Genomic DNA, 16772 nt, shown 5'->3' with positions numbered 1-16772 from the left:
TCACTTTTTAGGGCCATATCTACGATCATCGTAGCAGTCACTTAACTTTTTCTGCAGGCAGTTTGACGTAGCAATATTTCGGATAAAAGGCTGCAAAGACAAGCTAAAAACTCATAAACAACAAACTTTACGTCGACTCAACAGTACTTGATAAATATGGTCATAGCTGACACCCAGAGTTGAAGTGCTTACTAAGTTAGAGCGCTACTAACGTTATCTTCGCAGCGTTGTTAGCCACCGTGCGACTTATGTAATGTTGACGGTTTGATATCCCTGCGTCGCCGCCTCGCCGTCAGACGATATTCCCACGGACATGTTTCAAGAAAAATACCGGGCAAAAACCGCTGTTTCGCGTCAGATTCTATTCTTTAAAACATGTGGGACTCAGTGTTACAGTCTAATAAATATTTTGTAGAAGCACCGCTGTGGGAAACAAAGTCCAAGGAATGTATTCACGAAGCATGAATTTCGCTGTACGGCACCATGACTGTTTGAAACTCTAATCAACATCCGCGTTTGATTGATAGCCGGCGGCCCTTTGACAAAGTCGGCGAAGGATCCCACTAACACTGCCGACACTGCCCTGGCGGTTTGTGGGCGGGGTCACTTTGCGAGGCTTGCCTGACGCCCGGGTTTTACATACAAACTTACGATGGTTTGTAACTTACGTTGCCGAGCCAAAGAGCTTCAAATTTAGAACAGGAATTTTGGGAACGCGACCCGCTATTGTTCCAAAATTATGTCGGAAAGAATTGATTCTATTTCCCGCGCTGAAATAAAAATTACGCAACTACTAGTAACTGCCTGTTGGTCAACCCCGATCCCCAAATACGGGACATTCCCCGGGAACTGGCTGGTCCGGGGAGGGATCCCACCACACTGATAACTCGCGGCAAGGCACACTCGCTACACTTTTTACATTTTTTGGCGCGAAAGCAGGGCGGCACACGCAAAATTTAGAACAGGAAATTTGGGAACGCGACCCGTTCTTGCTCTAGAAATGTGTCAGAAAGAATTGATTGTATTTTCCTCACAGAAAAAGAAATGACGCAACTACTAGTAAGAGCCTTTGTTTACATCAACCACGCTCCCCAAATAAGGAGTTCCGTAACGGAATCGTGGGGCCCCGCTTATGAATATTAATTAGCCTTCGCTCTTCGCGCACAGGTGTGGACTCCGTGCGGGGTCACGGAAGGTCACGCCAGGAGGCCAAAAGAAAACAAGTTACCCCTCAGAAAAGTGCCAAAATTAATTATTTTAAAGTAGTTTATGTCAAAACTTTTACTTGGATCATTTTACCAACTATCTAATGCCTATCTACACCAAATTTCAGGCCATTACATTGTAAGACCAGGGTACAGGGGGACAATATATTTTATTTTGGTCAAAACATGACATTGAAACCTCAATAAAATCATTTTAGAGTCAGATATGAAAAAACTGAGAAAAAGGCATCAAGGTATTGGCCCATTCTACCCCTGTGCCAAATTTCAGGTCATTCGGTCCAGGAACGGCGGAGATAAATCACTTTGACGATTTGACAGGAGAAAGAAGAAAGAAAGAAGAAACATTACGAATACAATATATTTCACCATACTATGTATGGCTGAAATATAATTACGAATACAATATATTTCACCATACTATGTATGGCTGAAATATAATTAACCAGTTTGATATTATAACAATTTCTCAATGATTATGCAAATTAGATAACAATTTGTATCATTTTATGTCTATCAATATTTCTCTGTTTTTTAATTATATATGCCACATGTTTGACGGAGTGCCCTATTACGCGGCTATGAATTGATAACTGATGTAGAGTCATACGCGCATGCACTTACGCGGCCGTTTTTCATGGTCCGGATGCGGCGCACCACATAGAGCGAGCCACACATGTTGAACGAGTTTCACGACCCAATACCTTCGCCAAATGATTCGATCTTTTACAACTGCTGTCTTAATTCTGTTTGTCATTAATAAAGTAAATAAGACTCTCATTTGCATAAATCATATAACTTGATCATCTCCTCCACCAAACAGACGTGCGCAATATATGTTAAGAAAGGAGACTTTTGTCACTTTTTCTGATAATTTATGTAAATTAGGAGCTCATTTGCATAATTTTCAACGATGTTCACCTGTAGATAACTTCCAAATGCTAAAAGTAAGAAATTCCCGTCATTTACCACAATGACATTATCGCATTTTCTCATCAATTATGCAAATTTGGTCTTTATTTTGCATAATATATGTCTATCAACTGTCATGTTTTTGTCGACCTTTTAATAAATGGAATTCCTCAAGAGATTTTTTTTATTTGTAAACCCGCCGTACCTTCAAATTAAACTGATCTCTGCCAATGTTTTTACGAGCTGTAATAGAAAATGTAAGATGATATTGATCAACGGAATATCTGATATGTCTTTAATAAAATGCATCATGCCTCAAAAGTATGGTTGGATTGGTATGTTTCTCGATCTCAGTGTTGTACATGTATGTACCCTGGTTGACATTATATCGCATCATACAGACGTTTTTCTTGAAGGGGCTGCGGTTTGCGGAAACAAGGCTACTCTTGCCTGCACTCCTGCCGCGGGACCTTCCCTTCCTAATCTCATTAAATGGGCTGACCAATGGGCGAGCGCACACCTGCCGCGGGACCTTCCCTTCCAAATCTCATCAAATGAACTGACCGATTGGCGAGCGCCACGCCTGGGCACAGGTCAGGTCAGGTCGGGAAATATAGGATGACTCAACTACACCGTATGAACGCATCAGAGATCGGTGACCGCGTGCTTGGGAGCCTGGCTCTTTTTCGATGCTTCCTCTTTTTCTTTTCCATTACTTAAGTCACTCGAAACTTCGTCAAGGTGGGTGGAAGAAAAAAAAAACACATTACAATTTTAATTACAGAACAAAAGCACTGTCACAGATCAGTGCGCCAACAGCGGTGTTCGCGTACGAGGCGGGCGGGCGGACGCAAATGGTTCCCGAACACCATTCAGTCGCACAAGGCGGTTGGCTCCTACTTTTCCCACTATTTCGACCATGAGTATGCTTTTAAAGCCCACCGGACGTTACACGTATGTACGCTAAAAGTAGAAGAAGGTTAGAGCTACTTAAATCGCGGAAAGAAATGGAGAAAGTAGCCTACAGAAGGCAAGCACCGACCACTGATATGCTGCTACTATGAGGATAATCAGGCGATGTACCAAAAAGTAGATACTCAAGCAAGTGGATCTGGTTTTGCTAGGATACTAAAATTACCCGTGACCAGAGCTTTTGTCCATTCTGCCCAAATGGGATCGAAGACAAGAGACACTTTGTTATGGATTGTTTGCAATATAATGATAAACGCATTAAGCTGTTCACATGCATTTCTGTCTGCTTGCTTGAAAGAATTTGCTACACTCTGTTTGTTGGATGAATTCAACAACATTCTGGGAGGCGATAACCTTGATTGCGTAGAAACAGACAAATATATCTACGAATGTTTATAACGTAGAACCAATAGTGCAAATGATATGCTAGACCCAATATGTTGCCTTATTCATACCTGTAGATATTCATATATATATGTTTAGCTGTACTGGGAAAACGTTGTTATAGACCTTACGAAGGTCGCTGTACTTTTGTCGTGTCAATAAAGATTTCTCTATTTATTCCTTGATTTGTTTCATCTTATTATTCTCTTAACAATATTATCAGGTTGTGGCCAGTTTTCAAGTGTCCCTGGACACACAATAACCTACTTGGCGAGACAATCACACAAAAAGATTACTAGTATTTAGGTCAACGAAAAATAGAAGTATCCTTCTTCAGTCCATTTTTGTGTAACGAATTGTCCCAAATGCTCCGCATGGAGTTTATATTAGAATACACCTACAAAATATCACCGTAATACTGTGGTCAAAGTCAAAGGTCTTCATTTAAAAAAAAAAAAACACATAAATACTTTAAGGTCTTACCTGTGTTTCTACACGTAAAGTGGGACGACGATTCTGGCAGCTTGAGCTTTGTCCCTCCGTCTTATCTATTATCGGGGCGCGGATACATAAAAATGGGTCAAAGTTCACATTGTACGCCCGATTACCCATCAAACGTGCATTTTATTTCAAATACCATTAGTTAGGAATTCCCTTCTGTCAAGGTTTTGTACTACTTTATCTGTATGTATGATATCTAGCTGTTACAGCACACCGACTTTGTAGCCTCATACTCAGAGACTTCTTTAAACCATGTACCCTAAACGCATAATGGAATGCGCCAAACTCGCGAAATGGAGTCAACGACCTGGCCGATTTGGTCTGCAATGAGGTAGCAGAACACCGTTTCTCGCCTATGGGGATTTACTTTGTTTACTCGAAGTGAGGAGGTTCGACGCCTCAAAGTTTAAAGCAGGGTGCAAAGTAGTTTGAATTGAAAATGTCAGTTCAGGGTGGAATCTAAAAAATATGTGAAAATGACCTTAAGTTTGTCTGTTTGCTCTAGATCTCCTATAAAAACTAAGTCTGTCAACTAGGTCAAATACTAAATTTATTACATGTGCATCACTGAGATCAAGAAATATACCAAGCAAACCATATCTTTGAGGCATATTGCCTTTTATTGGAGATATGTCAGATATTTTGTTGATAATACAGCACATCTTCATGCTACAGCTAAATTCTAACATCGACAGAAGTCGATGCTGTTAGAAGATCTGCCAGACAGAAGGTGTCGTGTTTACATACTGATTAACGGTCTCAACTGCCTCTTTTATGTAGACTTGTAAACAGACTTGTGTACAGAGGGAGAGAGAATGGAGTTCAATGGAATCTAACATTACAGTACTTATTGGTACTGTAATGTTAGATTTCATTGAACTCCATTCTCAAGTCTTGCGGTTTCAACGAGAACATATTGCAAGGAAGATCACCTGCAATTCTACAAGCGTGCATTTTACATACTCTCCAAAGAACTTAACGTTATAAACAGTTCCGGTCCATACCATGTACATGTAGCTACCCAAAAATCTAAAATCTAGAGAGACGCCTACATTATTTTAACTTACTAACTAAATGCGATCTAGCATTACTAAATGCTATACAATGTAAACAAAATACGAAACTACAACAAATTTTCAATGGTTTTTCAGTAGTTAATTTGGCAGAAATCTTTCAAATGTCAAATTAACCACTTTTCATAAACACAAACTCTATTAGACAGCAAATTGAACTCTCTAGTGTTCACATTGGCTAAGAGAATCTGCATGCAGACAGATTTCGGCTATACGTAATTGTCTTAAAAAGTCAGATCGCCAGTATAGCTTTACATTTAGTAAAGTAAAGTCAGTCCAGTCATCAAATTCTACAGCGAAGCATCAATTTTGCATCAGTGACTGATACATATACACGTACAAACGTTGGTTCGTGGCTTTTGCTCGCTACTTGTATCTTTCTATTACCCATATGCGGAACTTGATAGTAACTTTCACATCGGTAGCTGAGAACTTTCATTGCTTTTGGGTTACCATGTGACTCTACAGATGGTTTGACTGACGGAAGCTCATACTGCATCATTTAAATCCCGTATGTGGATCTTCAAATGACCCAAACCAACTGAACTGCCTGCTGCACTCCTCACACTTGTAAGGTTTCTCGCCGATGTAAGTCCGCATATGGCTCTTTATAATAATTAGATTACCCAGCTTACAGATCTGACAGCTGCATTCCTCACATCTGTATGGCAGCGTGGTTCCTCATAGTCATATGCCTCTCCAGAGTACTATGCTGACCAAACTGCTTGCTGCAATCATCACGCCTATGTGGCTTCTCACCGGTATGAGTCCGCATGTGTATCTTTAGATTCTCTAGCACACAAAACTGCCTGCCTCACTCTTCACTGGTTTCTCACCAGTATGAGTCTTTATATGCTTCTTCAGATTACACAGCTGACTAAACTGTTTGCTGCAATCATCACACTTATAAAGTTTCTCACCGATATGGGTCCGCATGTGTCTCTTCAAGTTATACAGCTGACTAAACTGTTTGCTGCATTCTTCGCACTTGTATGGCTTGTCACCTGTGTGAGTCCGCATATGTGTCTTCAGATTATTCAGCACACTGAACTGTTTGCTGCAATCCTCACAACTGTAGGGCCTTTCACCAGTGTGAGTTCGCATGTGACTCTTTAGTTGACTCAGGTCAATGAATTGTTTGCTGCATTCTTCGCACTTATAGGGCTTCTCCCCAGTGTGAGTCCGCATGTGACTTTTTAGATTACACAGCACACTGAACTGTTTGCTGCATTCATCACACTTGTATGGCTTTTCACCGGTATGAGTCCGCATATGTCTCTTCAGATCACCAAGCTGACTGAACTGTCTGCCGCAGTCCTCACATTTGTAAGGTTTCTCACCGGTATGAGTCCTCATATGGCTCTTCAGATTACGCAGGACACTGAATTGTTTGCTGCACTCTTCACATTTGTACGGCTGCTCACCTGTGTGAGTCCTCATATGCCTCTTCAGAGAACCCTGCTCACTGAACTGTCTGCTGCACTCCTCACATTTGTAAGGTTTCTCTCCAGTATGGATCCTCATATGCTTCTTCAGATAACCCAGCTGACTAAAACGTTTGCTGCATTCATCACATCTATAGGGCTTCTCACCGGTATGAGTCTGTATGTGTATCTTCAGATTACCAAGCCGACTGAACTGTTTGCTGCATTCTTCGCACTTATAGGGTTTCTCACCGGTATGAGTCCGCATGTGTATCTTCAGCTGACTCACGTTACCAAACTGTTTGCCGCAATCGTCACACATTAACGGTGTCTCGCCATTGTGGGCATGCATATGACTCTTCAAGTCATTCAGATGATGAAACTCCTTGCCGTACTCGCCACACTTGTGTGTACGCGTAATATCCTCTCCACGTCCATTACTTCCCTTCTCTTTTTCCAGATGAGATACAGCCGGGGTCGCCATGTTGAGTAAGTCTCTGACACTGCAGGAATTAAAATGAATGTCAACATACAAAAAAGAATCGGTTGATTTCTTGACTCAAACGACTGAGCTGACAATCACAAGCAACGTTAAGTTGATTTATGAAGATTATTGCTGCCTTCTTACAAACGACAGGGTCTGTTATGGTGTTCTGCATGGTTGAAACCGCCTTGCAATTATTAGTCTCTTTCGCAGACCTCTAGCGGCGTTGGCTTTTATCTTTCGGGGAGCCTTTTCGCCTCCCCATGTTAACTCAGAAATACATGTAAAGAGGCGTCAAAAACGCTTCAAACTTTTCTGAACCCTAAATCTGCCTGGAGATAATGTTTGCCCGCGAATTTGATAAAGCGTCATTCAGCCAACTTGAAGGGAGAGCCACCTGCGTATAAGCTCCCCCATCAGAACACAAGTGCGGCATGTCTAACGTTATGGCCTCGAAAACGAAAAAAAATCCTTGTCTCGGTCATGCTTTCGATTTGCATAACAACGTCAATACGGGTTTAGTTTTCTTTGTCTTGAAGCCGTTGACATATTACCTACAATCTGATCTCTGAGGTGGCTTGTTTCAGACAATAAAAGTTTGATGCTTGGTATGGCAAGGTTTTGTTCATATGGCATCTACGTACAGGCTGCGGTCGGGCATAACAACCGTACATCACATTGCTGAAATTGTGGAATGTACCAATGCGGGTATGGTTTTAATTTTAATATTCAATAAGCCATACCAGTTCGATTACTCCAAAAATAGTTACTCAAGCAACTGGATATGGTTTTGAAACGGTCAGACGTTTCGGAAAGAATCCACTTTCCTTCGTCAGTGACACTGAAGTGATCTGCAAGAAACAGGTCTTTTATACTCTAACTATGAATAAAGACAATTTCAGATGTCCAATAGGAAAGGTTGTAAGACAATTCAGACTGCAGACAATTTGGATTCCAAAGAAAACAAAGCTAAGCCAAAGTCAAGCTGAAGACAATTTGGATTTCAAAGGATATCAAGGCTAAGACACAGTTAATGCAAATGAGTCAATTAGCTCCTGTTGTTTTAGTTACAGGAGCTAAAAGTTTTGTTGGCGGGGGGGGGGGTGCTATGTCCCAAGTGCCGGAAAGTTCCATACGTAGCCCCCCTTTTCTGTTGAGCGTGGGATTGTATATTCTCTCATATATGGCCTCTCTAACTCCCCGTTCAAACCAGCGGGTTTCGCGGTCTAGGATGTCGGTAGATTGGAGGTTGAAGGAATGTCCTTGGTTGTGTTGTAGGTGGTTGAAAATAGCAGAAGAGTTGCCGTTGGCCTTCGGTTTGCAATGTTCTTGGTATCTTGCTTTTAGTGGACGACTAGTCTCACCAATGTATGTGTTGTTACAGTTGGGTTCCTCGCATTTGAGTCTGTAGATTACATTGGCCTTAGTACCTTTCTGTGGTTTGTCTTTTGGATGTACCAGTTTGTGTCGGAGGCAGGAGCTAATTGACTCATTTGCATTAACTGTGTCTTAGCCTTGATATCCTTTGAAATCCAAATTGTCTTCAGCTTGACTTTGGCTTAGCTTTGTTTTCTTTGGAATCCAAATTGTCTGCAGTCTGAATTGTCTGACAACCTTTCCTATTGGACATCTGAAATTGTCTTTATTCATAGTTAGAGTATAAAAGACCTGTTTCTTGCAGATCACTTCAGTGTCACTGACGAAGGAAAGTGGATTCTTTCCGAAACGTCTGACCGTTTCAAAACCATATCCAGTTGCTTGAGTAACTATTTTTGGCGTATCTTATTACCTGGATGTCTAACCTACATCGACGCAGTTCGATTACTATTTGTGAGCCGTGTTTTATCCACCCACGCTATACTCAAGCACATAATTATTTCAACACAGTTTACACCAGGTTTACAATTACAGATACAGGTCTGCGGATACAATCTGTCTGAGTTACCATGTCTAGTAACAAAACAGAGATAGCGGATAATCAAATTATTACACTACTAATTAGCATCTACTAATTACACAACCTTGCATGCTACAGAGGGACTATCTAACACGTTCACATACCTGACTCCATAATCAAAGTATTACACTACAAACTACACAGCCTTACATGCTACAGTCTATCTAACACGTTCACATACCTGACTCCATAATCAAAGTATTACACTACAAACTACACAACCTTACATGCTACAGAGGGACTATCTAACACGTTCACATACCTGACTCCATAATCAAAGTATTACACTACAAACTACACAGCCTTACATGCTACAGTCTATCTAACACGTTCACATACCTGACTCCATAATCAAAGTATTACACTACAAACTACACAACCTTACATGCTACATAATCTAACACACATACATGACTCCAAGGTTTCGAACTGGCTGGGCAGACAGATGACAAATGAACACTTGGAAATAAAATGTGCTTTGTCTTCCACTACTTTATATACACAGTATTTACAAATTCTTCCGCACACTGGTAACACAGTCATAGTCATAAACACAGGAAGCCCGAACCAAAGTCAGCACTTACCGAGATACGCTGATGCTCCAAAGCACTGCACGATGTTATGAAGTCAACACAGGTCCTCACGGCTTCAGGGTCGGTACTGATAGAAACAGATCGGCCAAGACGGGTTTATATCGTGACTGAGTGGGTGGTTAAAACCGGTTTGGTAGGTCAGTTAACAAAGGAAAGCACCAGGTTAAAATTGTTCTGTTTTGCATAAGGGATAAGCAGACAACATGAGACACGTCAATATTTAATACAGATATAACCAATGTGTGGCTATAGTTGTTGGATCAATAATGCGTTGAATCGTCTTCAAAATCGTCTTAGATAAAGAGAAATAATCTTCCTGTCGCTGTTGAAAATGGCGGGCATGCTGATTCAATGGTCAGACCTTCGGCGGGGAAAGGTCAAAGATTACATACCTGATAGTTCCAGTAAAGATTAAAGGCCGACTACAGCATACTGACATAGCATATTTTCGCTAACTGAACTCTCCAAACAGAGGCTGGTGGGAACAATCGTGACCTTTTCCTTTCATAATTTTTTCGCGATTTCGCTCCGGCGGGGGGGGGGGGGTATCGCTGTGACACCGGTACCCAACCCACCCCTAACTTGGAAAAGGCCGGTCGAACTGCACGCCCGGTTAACTGGTCTGACATGTTATTTATTTATTTTGCCAACATGTACTATTTTTCTAGGCAAGTGAATCCTGGTAGGGAGTTACATGTGCTAATCTGTACAGGAGAAATCAGATATTCTATAGAAAAGGAATGACTTGGCATCAATGACACAAAGGGTTAAAAGCAATATCGTGTTTTAGTTTACTGACGACACTGGATTATGGAAATTCTACAAACTCTGGCACACTACAGTGTACTAAGTAGTGGAACATGTAACTTTAGGAACATCTTGATGCGGACTCAACTGACATGCTCCAACTGATACCACATACTCAGGTACATTTACAGTCCTTAGTCAAATATAACGTTACAATAAGCAACTGAAAACACAGCTATGACTAATCTATAAGCCCTATTTTATTTTCAATGGACGTTGTCTAACCATCTCAAACATTCGCATCTCCACACTACTTCTGGTTCACCAACGGAATATGGAACATGTACCAACGCTACACTATAAAGTAAGCATTGTTTATTACAACCAACCGCAAGCGATGATCAATTCGTATAGCGAGCATACTGCTTATTGATAACAGTGCACCAGAGGTCACATTGGGAAGGAAGTATACAATCAAAAGCATGATGTTTCACATTAACAGAGCCAGCATTAAAAACAAGTGCTTTAAAAAAAGCTGTACCTTGCCGGGTAGTAGGGATTTCGTCAGGAAAAGGTACCTCGGCGCTTCACCAGTGTTCATCAGTTAACATGAGGATCACATCAAAATAATCAGAGACAACCACAGAGTTCCACATATCGCCCCCCTCCCACCCCAATTCTTGTACGGGAAAGCTTTAGTGACTTCTCCAGCTGCCAATCCAGTCTCAAATCTATTTTTCACACAATACAAACTCTATCAAGGACATTCATAGTCACAAATGTCTTTAAAATGTACTTACCTGGCGACTAGTCCCGAAGTTTGCGGCTATTTTTTTGTTTCATGTTGTTGCAATGTACAAAGCGACACCTAGCAACTGTAGTATGAAATGCAGCAAAAATCCCCAAGTGTAGGGAAATTTACCTCATTAACATAATCTATGTCAGATAAATTATTGGCACAATAAACCGGTATTGTAAAACTTTTTGACCCACAATGAGTATGTATTATTCTTTATTACAAAATAAATTCCTTCTGATGCAATTTTTGATATATCTTTATGATAAACATGGGTTAAAGCGTAGATTTATTTACGCTGGACCACATACGTCTAAAATACAGTTTTAATACTGGCCTGCAATGTACCCTTGTCCAACTAAGCCATAAAATTGGGCAAAGAGAAAAGGGCCTTTTGAAGGGCCTTTGGAAGGGCTGGGTTAACATTGAACCATTGATTGAACCATGTAAAGATCGGGCCTCATTACCTTGCCGGGCTAAGGCCCGGCAAGGTAAAAAATCGTTTTAGGACTTTTATATTAACTTTCCCATTCAGAAAACAAGTAACAATGAAACATTTGCATACTTGTCTTACACCTTGGGGTAAATATGTCCGTCCACGTGAGCCCTCCTCATTCCTTCCCGCCAGCTGTGACCTCAAAGTGACATCGTGCCGTGATCTACGTGTCCAGGATTTCTGTAAGTATCAAACTCTCTTACCAACATGTTTTTTGATTTTTGCATTGCCGCGCTAGCGGCAATGCCTTATGCAAGCTTTCTTCCATGGATCCATGGACGGACCTTTTAACCCAGCCCTTCCAAAGCCCCTTCACGGTGGTCAAATTCGGGCTCAAAACCTCCCATGTCCAGCCGAATTCGAACGTTCTTCCATGAAGTTCCATCTGACGTAATTCGAACCGAACCCGTGTTCTATTTAGGTCATCTGCGGTCATTGCGGGTAAAACAGTGCTTTCTGGCCCCTTTTCCCCCAGCTACCTTGAATCAAGCAAAAAATATAAATTTTCACCAATATAAACAATTTTCTGGAAAGTACATCTACGCTGTCACTTTTTTTGGGTTCTGTAATATGTAACAAAGCTACTGACGTTTTTGTTGGTGACCTTGTGCATTATTAGTGTTGTTTACACCGGTATCAATTACACCCTCCCGCTCTCCGTGCGGCATGACATGCGTGCAAACATCGTTTAAGATCTCGACCAAGAAGAGTCCAAATTAAGTCATTGACGGCTCAAAATGACCGCAACGGTTTTGCCGAGATTTCTGTTTTTGGGATTTTTTAAAAATGGCTCCGATTTTGAATTATTGGAAATTAAGTGCGAATAATGCCATTTTTACGCACATTTTCGACTGTAACTTTGCTTAAAATTAAAAATAAAAAAATCCCAAAAACAGAAAGTTTTATTTTACTTATAGATGACGAAAAATATAAAAATTGAGAACTTTCGATGACACATGCGGCCCATCTTATCAAGAGTTTGGTCAAATTAAAGGCCTTCCTGAAAACAGGAAATAACCGTCTTTGGAAGCAAAATCTATACAAAATAGCTATTTAAATTCATATGACAAGATTCAAAGTATGTAAAATTGCTAATTTGATCTTTTTTAAAAGTCATTTTCACTGTCATAACACTTTATTTATCTTCAAATATTTTACGGTTAGCCAATAGTAGACCTCATGTAACCCGATACTCCGTCGAACGCGCATAGAAACGGGAAAGAATACCCTAGCAACCGACCGCCGTGCTTCCAAAGGCCCTTCTTTCCTTGCCGAGTTTCATGGCTTAGTTAGACAATGGTACATTCCAGGCGAGTATTAAAACGCTCTTCTAGACGCATGTTACTGTATGTGGTCCAGCGTAATAAATCTACGCTTTAACTCACCATGTTTATATAAAGATATATCACAAATTGCATCAGAAGGAACTTATTTTGTAATGAAAAATAATGCATATTCATTGTGGGTCAAAAAGTTTTACAAAACCTGTTTAATGTGCCAATAATTCATGTGACATAAATTATGATAATGAGGTAAATTTCCAATATCCCCCTTTTGCTGCATTTCCTACTGAAGAAGCTAGGTGTCGCTCTCAGCAGTTCAGTCATAAAATACGCGGCAATGCACAGCTTTTCTTTAAAAGATTTCTTGTTTATTTAGTATTCTCAATCGCTTTTACCTTGTTTCTGTACGTACCCTAAACGTTGGGTCTGGAATAGAGATGGAATGGTTTATGTATATGTTAAATCTTATACATGTAGTTCCTCGTCGAATGGTTGATTCATGGTTGATTTCCTGTTCAAGAAAGAATTTGTAAGCAGTGCACAATGAATGCAGTTGAAAATGAAACACATTTTATTTGTGAATGCCCCCAATTCGAAGCCGAAAGAAAAAGGCTATTTGATAGAGTGACCGAAATCACACCAACATTTTCATTGTTAAAAACGCCACAAAAGATTCTCTTCCTACTAACATCAAGGGTTCAATCTATTATAGAACACATGGGGCATTTCATTTTCAAATGTCTTCAAGAAAGAAGTCAAACCCTGTAATAGTTACGTAGACTTAGTACCCCATTATGTATAGTATGTATATTCATCCACTTAATATGTGTATGCTAGAATTTAGTTTATCTACATGTATTCAGACCACATTTATTCATCTCATGTAATTAGTCATTCTTTTCTTGCAATTAGCCCAATGGGCATGAATTTGCAATAAACTTTATTATTATTAATCCCTGTATTTTGTTGCAGATATGAAGACTTAAAGCTCGTAGACTTAAAGCTCACCACAACGATAAAACCGAGTTATACATGTACATTTCCACCGAATAACCGTGATCATTTTCTTCCCCTCCCTATACATCAGCTGAAGCTACACCATGAAGCTGTTTGTCTGCATGATGCTGGTGACGATGGTTGTCATGGCAACGCTGATAGACGACTCCGCGGGATGGAGGCGTCGGCGCAGGCGCAGAAGGAAAGGTGGAAGTCTGGATGTCAATGCAGATGGTACGTTTGGTTATAACACATATCCAGACGGGCATTTAGTTTTAATCAGACTTTGTTTAATTTTGCCGCGGATAAGTAGAAAAATATTGATAATTCGATAGCACAAGGCAAAAAAGGGATCGTTTGAACAGATGCATTCTGCTACACAAACATTGCTGTTTCAGTGTCTACAATATTAGAAATTTCTTAACGAATAAATGTCTGCACTACACATAGAACCAGTGCCATCCCAAGTCGACGTGCTATCATAATTTGTCACTGGCTTTCTCTTGATATCTGTCTTTCCTTTACCCGTCCAGCTGACTCAGAGTTGAGGGAGGTTGTGGAAGAGGCGAGGTCGCTCCTGGAGGAACTTGATGAGGCCAGTGAATATTTTAATACACGGGAACTAGAGAACGAGGAAGTGGAGAATATACTCGTGGATCAGGAAGAATATAGAAAAAGAAGAAATTATCCTTGTTGCATAAGTGGATAAGTAGATATGAAGTCCGTACATAGATAGCAACCTTTAGGGCCAGGGGAGTTTGATGTGTTCCGGGCTGGTGGAACGAGACTAATTTATAAGTGTAGTTAGTTTGTTTTTTTGCGTTCTGAAACAATACAACCTACCTCAAGATGAAGTAAATTTGAACTAAAATGAGGCTTCAGAGAAAATAAAAGGAAACTTTATACATGTATCAATGATGTTTTTGTAAGTGTTTATGAGAACTTTAAGCTGCTAAAAGGGCAACAATACGCATCTTATAAACATCTTAATGCACACGTATATGCCACGTATAAAGGCTTCAGTTGAAATTAACGTGAACTTTAAACATATATTAAGGGCGTTTTGATAATCATTTACGAAACATTTCAGCTACTGAAAGGCAACTTAAAAAACGGAAAATACGGATCTATAAGCACCTAATGATAATCTTTACGCACGTAAATAAGCCGTAACGATGCTTAAAGTTTTGAAATACGTAATATTTAAATGCAATTTAAATGAGTTTTAATAATCATTTAAAACATCTTTAAGCTGCTGAAAGGCAACTTAAAAAGCCGGAAAATACGGACCTATCCGCACCTATAAGCCACCTAATGATCATCTTTACGCACACGTAAATAAGCTGTAACGATGCTTAAAGTTTTATAAACGTAACATTTAAATGCAATTTAAATGTGTTTTAATAATAATTTAAAACACTTTTAAGCTGCTTAAAGGCGACTTAAAAAAAACGGAAAATACGGACCTATCAGCACCCACGTAAAGACTACGTAACGCCAATCTTTACGTACCCGTATAAGAGGTTTATAGATCCGTAAAGAAGGAAAATACGTCAACGTTAAGCATCATTTAAGCATGCTTAAATACCGTTTTTCGTGCCGTGTAAGTGTAGTTAGTTTGTTTTAATGCGTTCTGAAACAATACAACCTACCTCAAGATGAAATAAATTTCAACTAAAATGATAACAAGTATTTCAGCATAGCATTTGCCAAAAGACGTGCACAGAATGAAGGTATACTCGTTGGTATGATAGATGTGTATTATTTTCACATTTCAGATAAGTGTTAAATATGAATGTAGCTAAACAATAAACGCAAAGTGACGGATAAAGATAACGTTATGTTATGTTATATGACAGAAACTAGAGACTGATTTTGATTAAATGTTAGCACACAGTTATTATCATAATTTATTCATATGAATGTAGTCTTCTTCTTCTTATAGACGTCACTGTCATAGTTTACCAAATAACGTTAGGTATATTTCATGTGAGACACATTTATATTGTGCAGTTATTATGCACGTGTGTATTTTGGTGCAAATAATTGGCTATAGCTTTTGAAATGTCAAAATCTTCTGTTTAGGCTGTGTAATCTTGTGGTTTACAAGTAAAAACTTCTCAGTTCTGCACCATTGACAGTGTCTTGTGTTGATTTTTCCACAGCACATTAGTTTCTAGTTCAGTATGTCTTTGACATATTACTAGCCTGTTGAATGACAAATTGTCCTATACATGTTTAAGGGAACATTTTGTATCTTATACTCCTGAAGTTGAATAATAGAAAGGGAAGTAAGTATTCTTATATTTCAGAGAAACAACGTTTCAATCACATGTACATGTAAATATTGCTGTGACTCATTTGGAGCAATATATGACAAGTGCAACATTTCAAAACATTCTGAGTGAAGCTTTCTTTGTTTCTTACTCTTTTTACAAAGACTGAAAGATTTAGCTTTACATATTTTACAGCTGATTTAATTCAATTACAGTAATCCACAGACGATGGACAGGTGTGATTAAGTGTTTTACACATTCCATTCAATTTGTCTCCTTTAACACAAAAACAAATTTATTTAAAATAATTCGTGCATTTGAGTTCCCCTATTTCTACTGTCATAAAGTCATATTTACAATTTCTTTCTTTACTTTGTATGGCATGAGACTGAAGACGATAAAGACTGGGGTATGTCATGAAAACAACTCGACCTAACCATTTGAAGTCGGTACATGGATCGTAAGCGACACCTATTAATCGGTTGCAGTACTGCAGTATCATTCACATTGGGGTCGTGCAGTACTGCAACTAATTAATAGGGGTCGCTTGTGATCCATGTAAAAATTCCACTAGGACAAACTAGGATCCCAGACCATACTGCATGCAAGGACGCCGTGACTTCTACAACACCCCATTTAATTAATTTCTCCTATT

General features: G+C 39.6%; 3 protein-coding genes across 3 annotated transcripts in view; 1 reads left to right on the top strand and 2 right to left on the bottom strand.

Moving 5' to 3' along the window:
* LOC118420490 (zinc finger protein 235-like) overlaps positions 1 to 4046 on the bottom strand; it is a 252038-nt gene extending 247992 nt beyond the window's left edge. The window contains exon 1 of the mRNA XM_035827322.1: positions 3975 to 4046. The gene's annotated coding sequence lies outside the window, so the exon portion shown is untranslated. The remainder of the gene's footprint in view (positions 1 to 3974) is intronic.
* A 545-nt stretch (positions 4047 to 4591) lies between these two features.
* LOC118420489 (zinc finger protein 239-like) lies at positions 4592 to 9979 on the bottom strand. The gene is made up of 3 exons (XM_035827320.1): positions 9760 to 9979; positions 9515 to 9590; positions 4592 to 6992 (listed from the first exon to the last, which is right to left on the bottom strand). Exon 3 carries the CDS (start codon positions 6971 to 6973, stop codon positions 5858 to 5860), a length of 1116 nt encoding a protein of 371 aa, XP_035683213.1. The 5' UTR covers positions 6974 to 6992; positions 9515 to 9590; positions 9760 to 9979; the 3' UTR covers positions 4592 to 5857.
* Positions 9980 to 11688: 1709 nt separating this feature from the next.
* Positions 11689 to 14625, top strand: LOC118420554. Its single transcript, XM_035827411.1, has 3 exons — positions 11689 to 11744; positions 13933 to 14075; positions 14375 to 14625. The coding sequence occupies exons 2-3, from the start codon at positions 13946 to 13948 to the stop codon at positions 14548 to 14550; spliced, it is 306 nt and encodes a 101-aa protein (XP_035683304.1). The 5' UTR covers positions 11689 to 11744; positions 13933 to 13945; the 3' UTR covers positions 14551 to 14625.
* Positions 14626 to 16772: the final 2147 nt, after the last annotated feature.

Source organism: Branchiostoma floridae, chromosome 8 (assembly GCF_000003815.2).
Source record: "Branchiostoma floridae strain S238N-H82 chromosome 8, Bfl_VNyyK, whole genome shotgun sequence".
In the NCBI taxonomy this organism is placed as follows: Eukaryota; Metazoa; Chordata; class Leptocardii; order Amphioxiformes; family Branchiostomatidae; genus Branchiostoma; species Branchiostoma floridae.
The sequence above is the reverse complement of the archived record's forward strand: the minus strand, read 5'-3'. Positions and strand labels throughout refer to the sequence as shown.

Excerpts from the sequence above, each read along its gene's own strand:
- LOC118420554 (XM_035827411.1), top strand. The coding sequence starts at position 13,946 with ATGAAGCTGTTTGTCTGCATGATGCTGGTGACGATGGTTGTCATGGCA. Across the intron at positions 14,076-14,374 it reads TCTGGATGTCAATGCAGATG|CTGACTCAGAGTTGAGGGAG; the intron begins GTACGTTTGGTT and ends TTACCCGTCCAG.
- LOC118420489 (XM_035827320.1), bottom strand. The coding sequence starts at position 6,973 with ATGGCGACCCCGGCTGTATCTCATCTGGAAAAAGAGAAGGGAAGTAAT.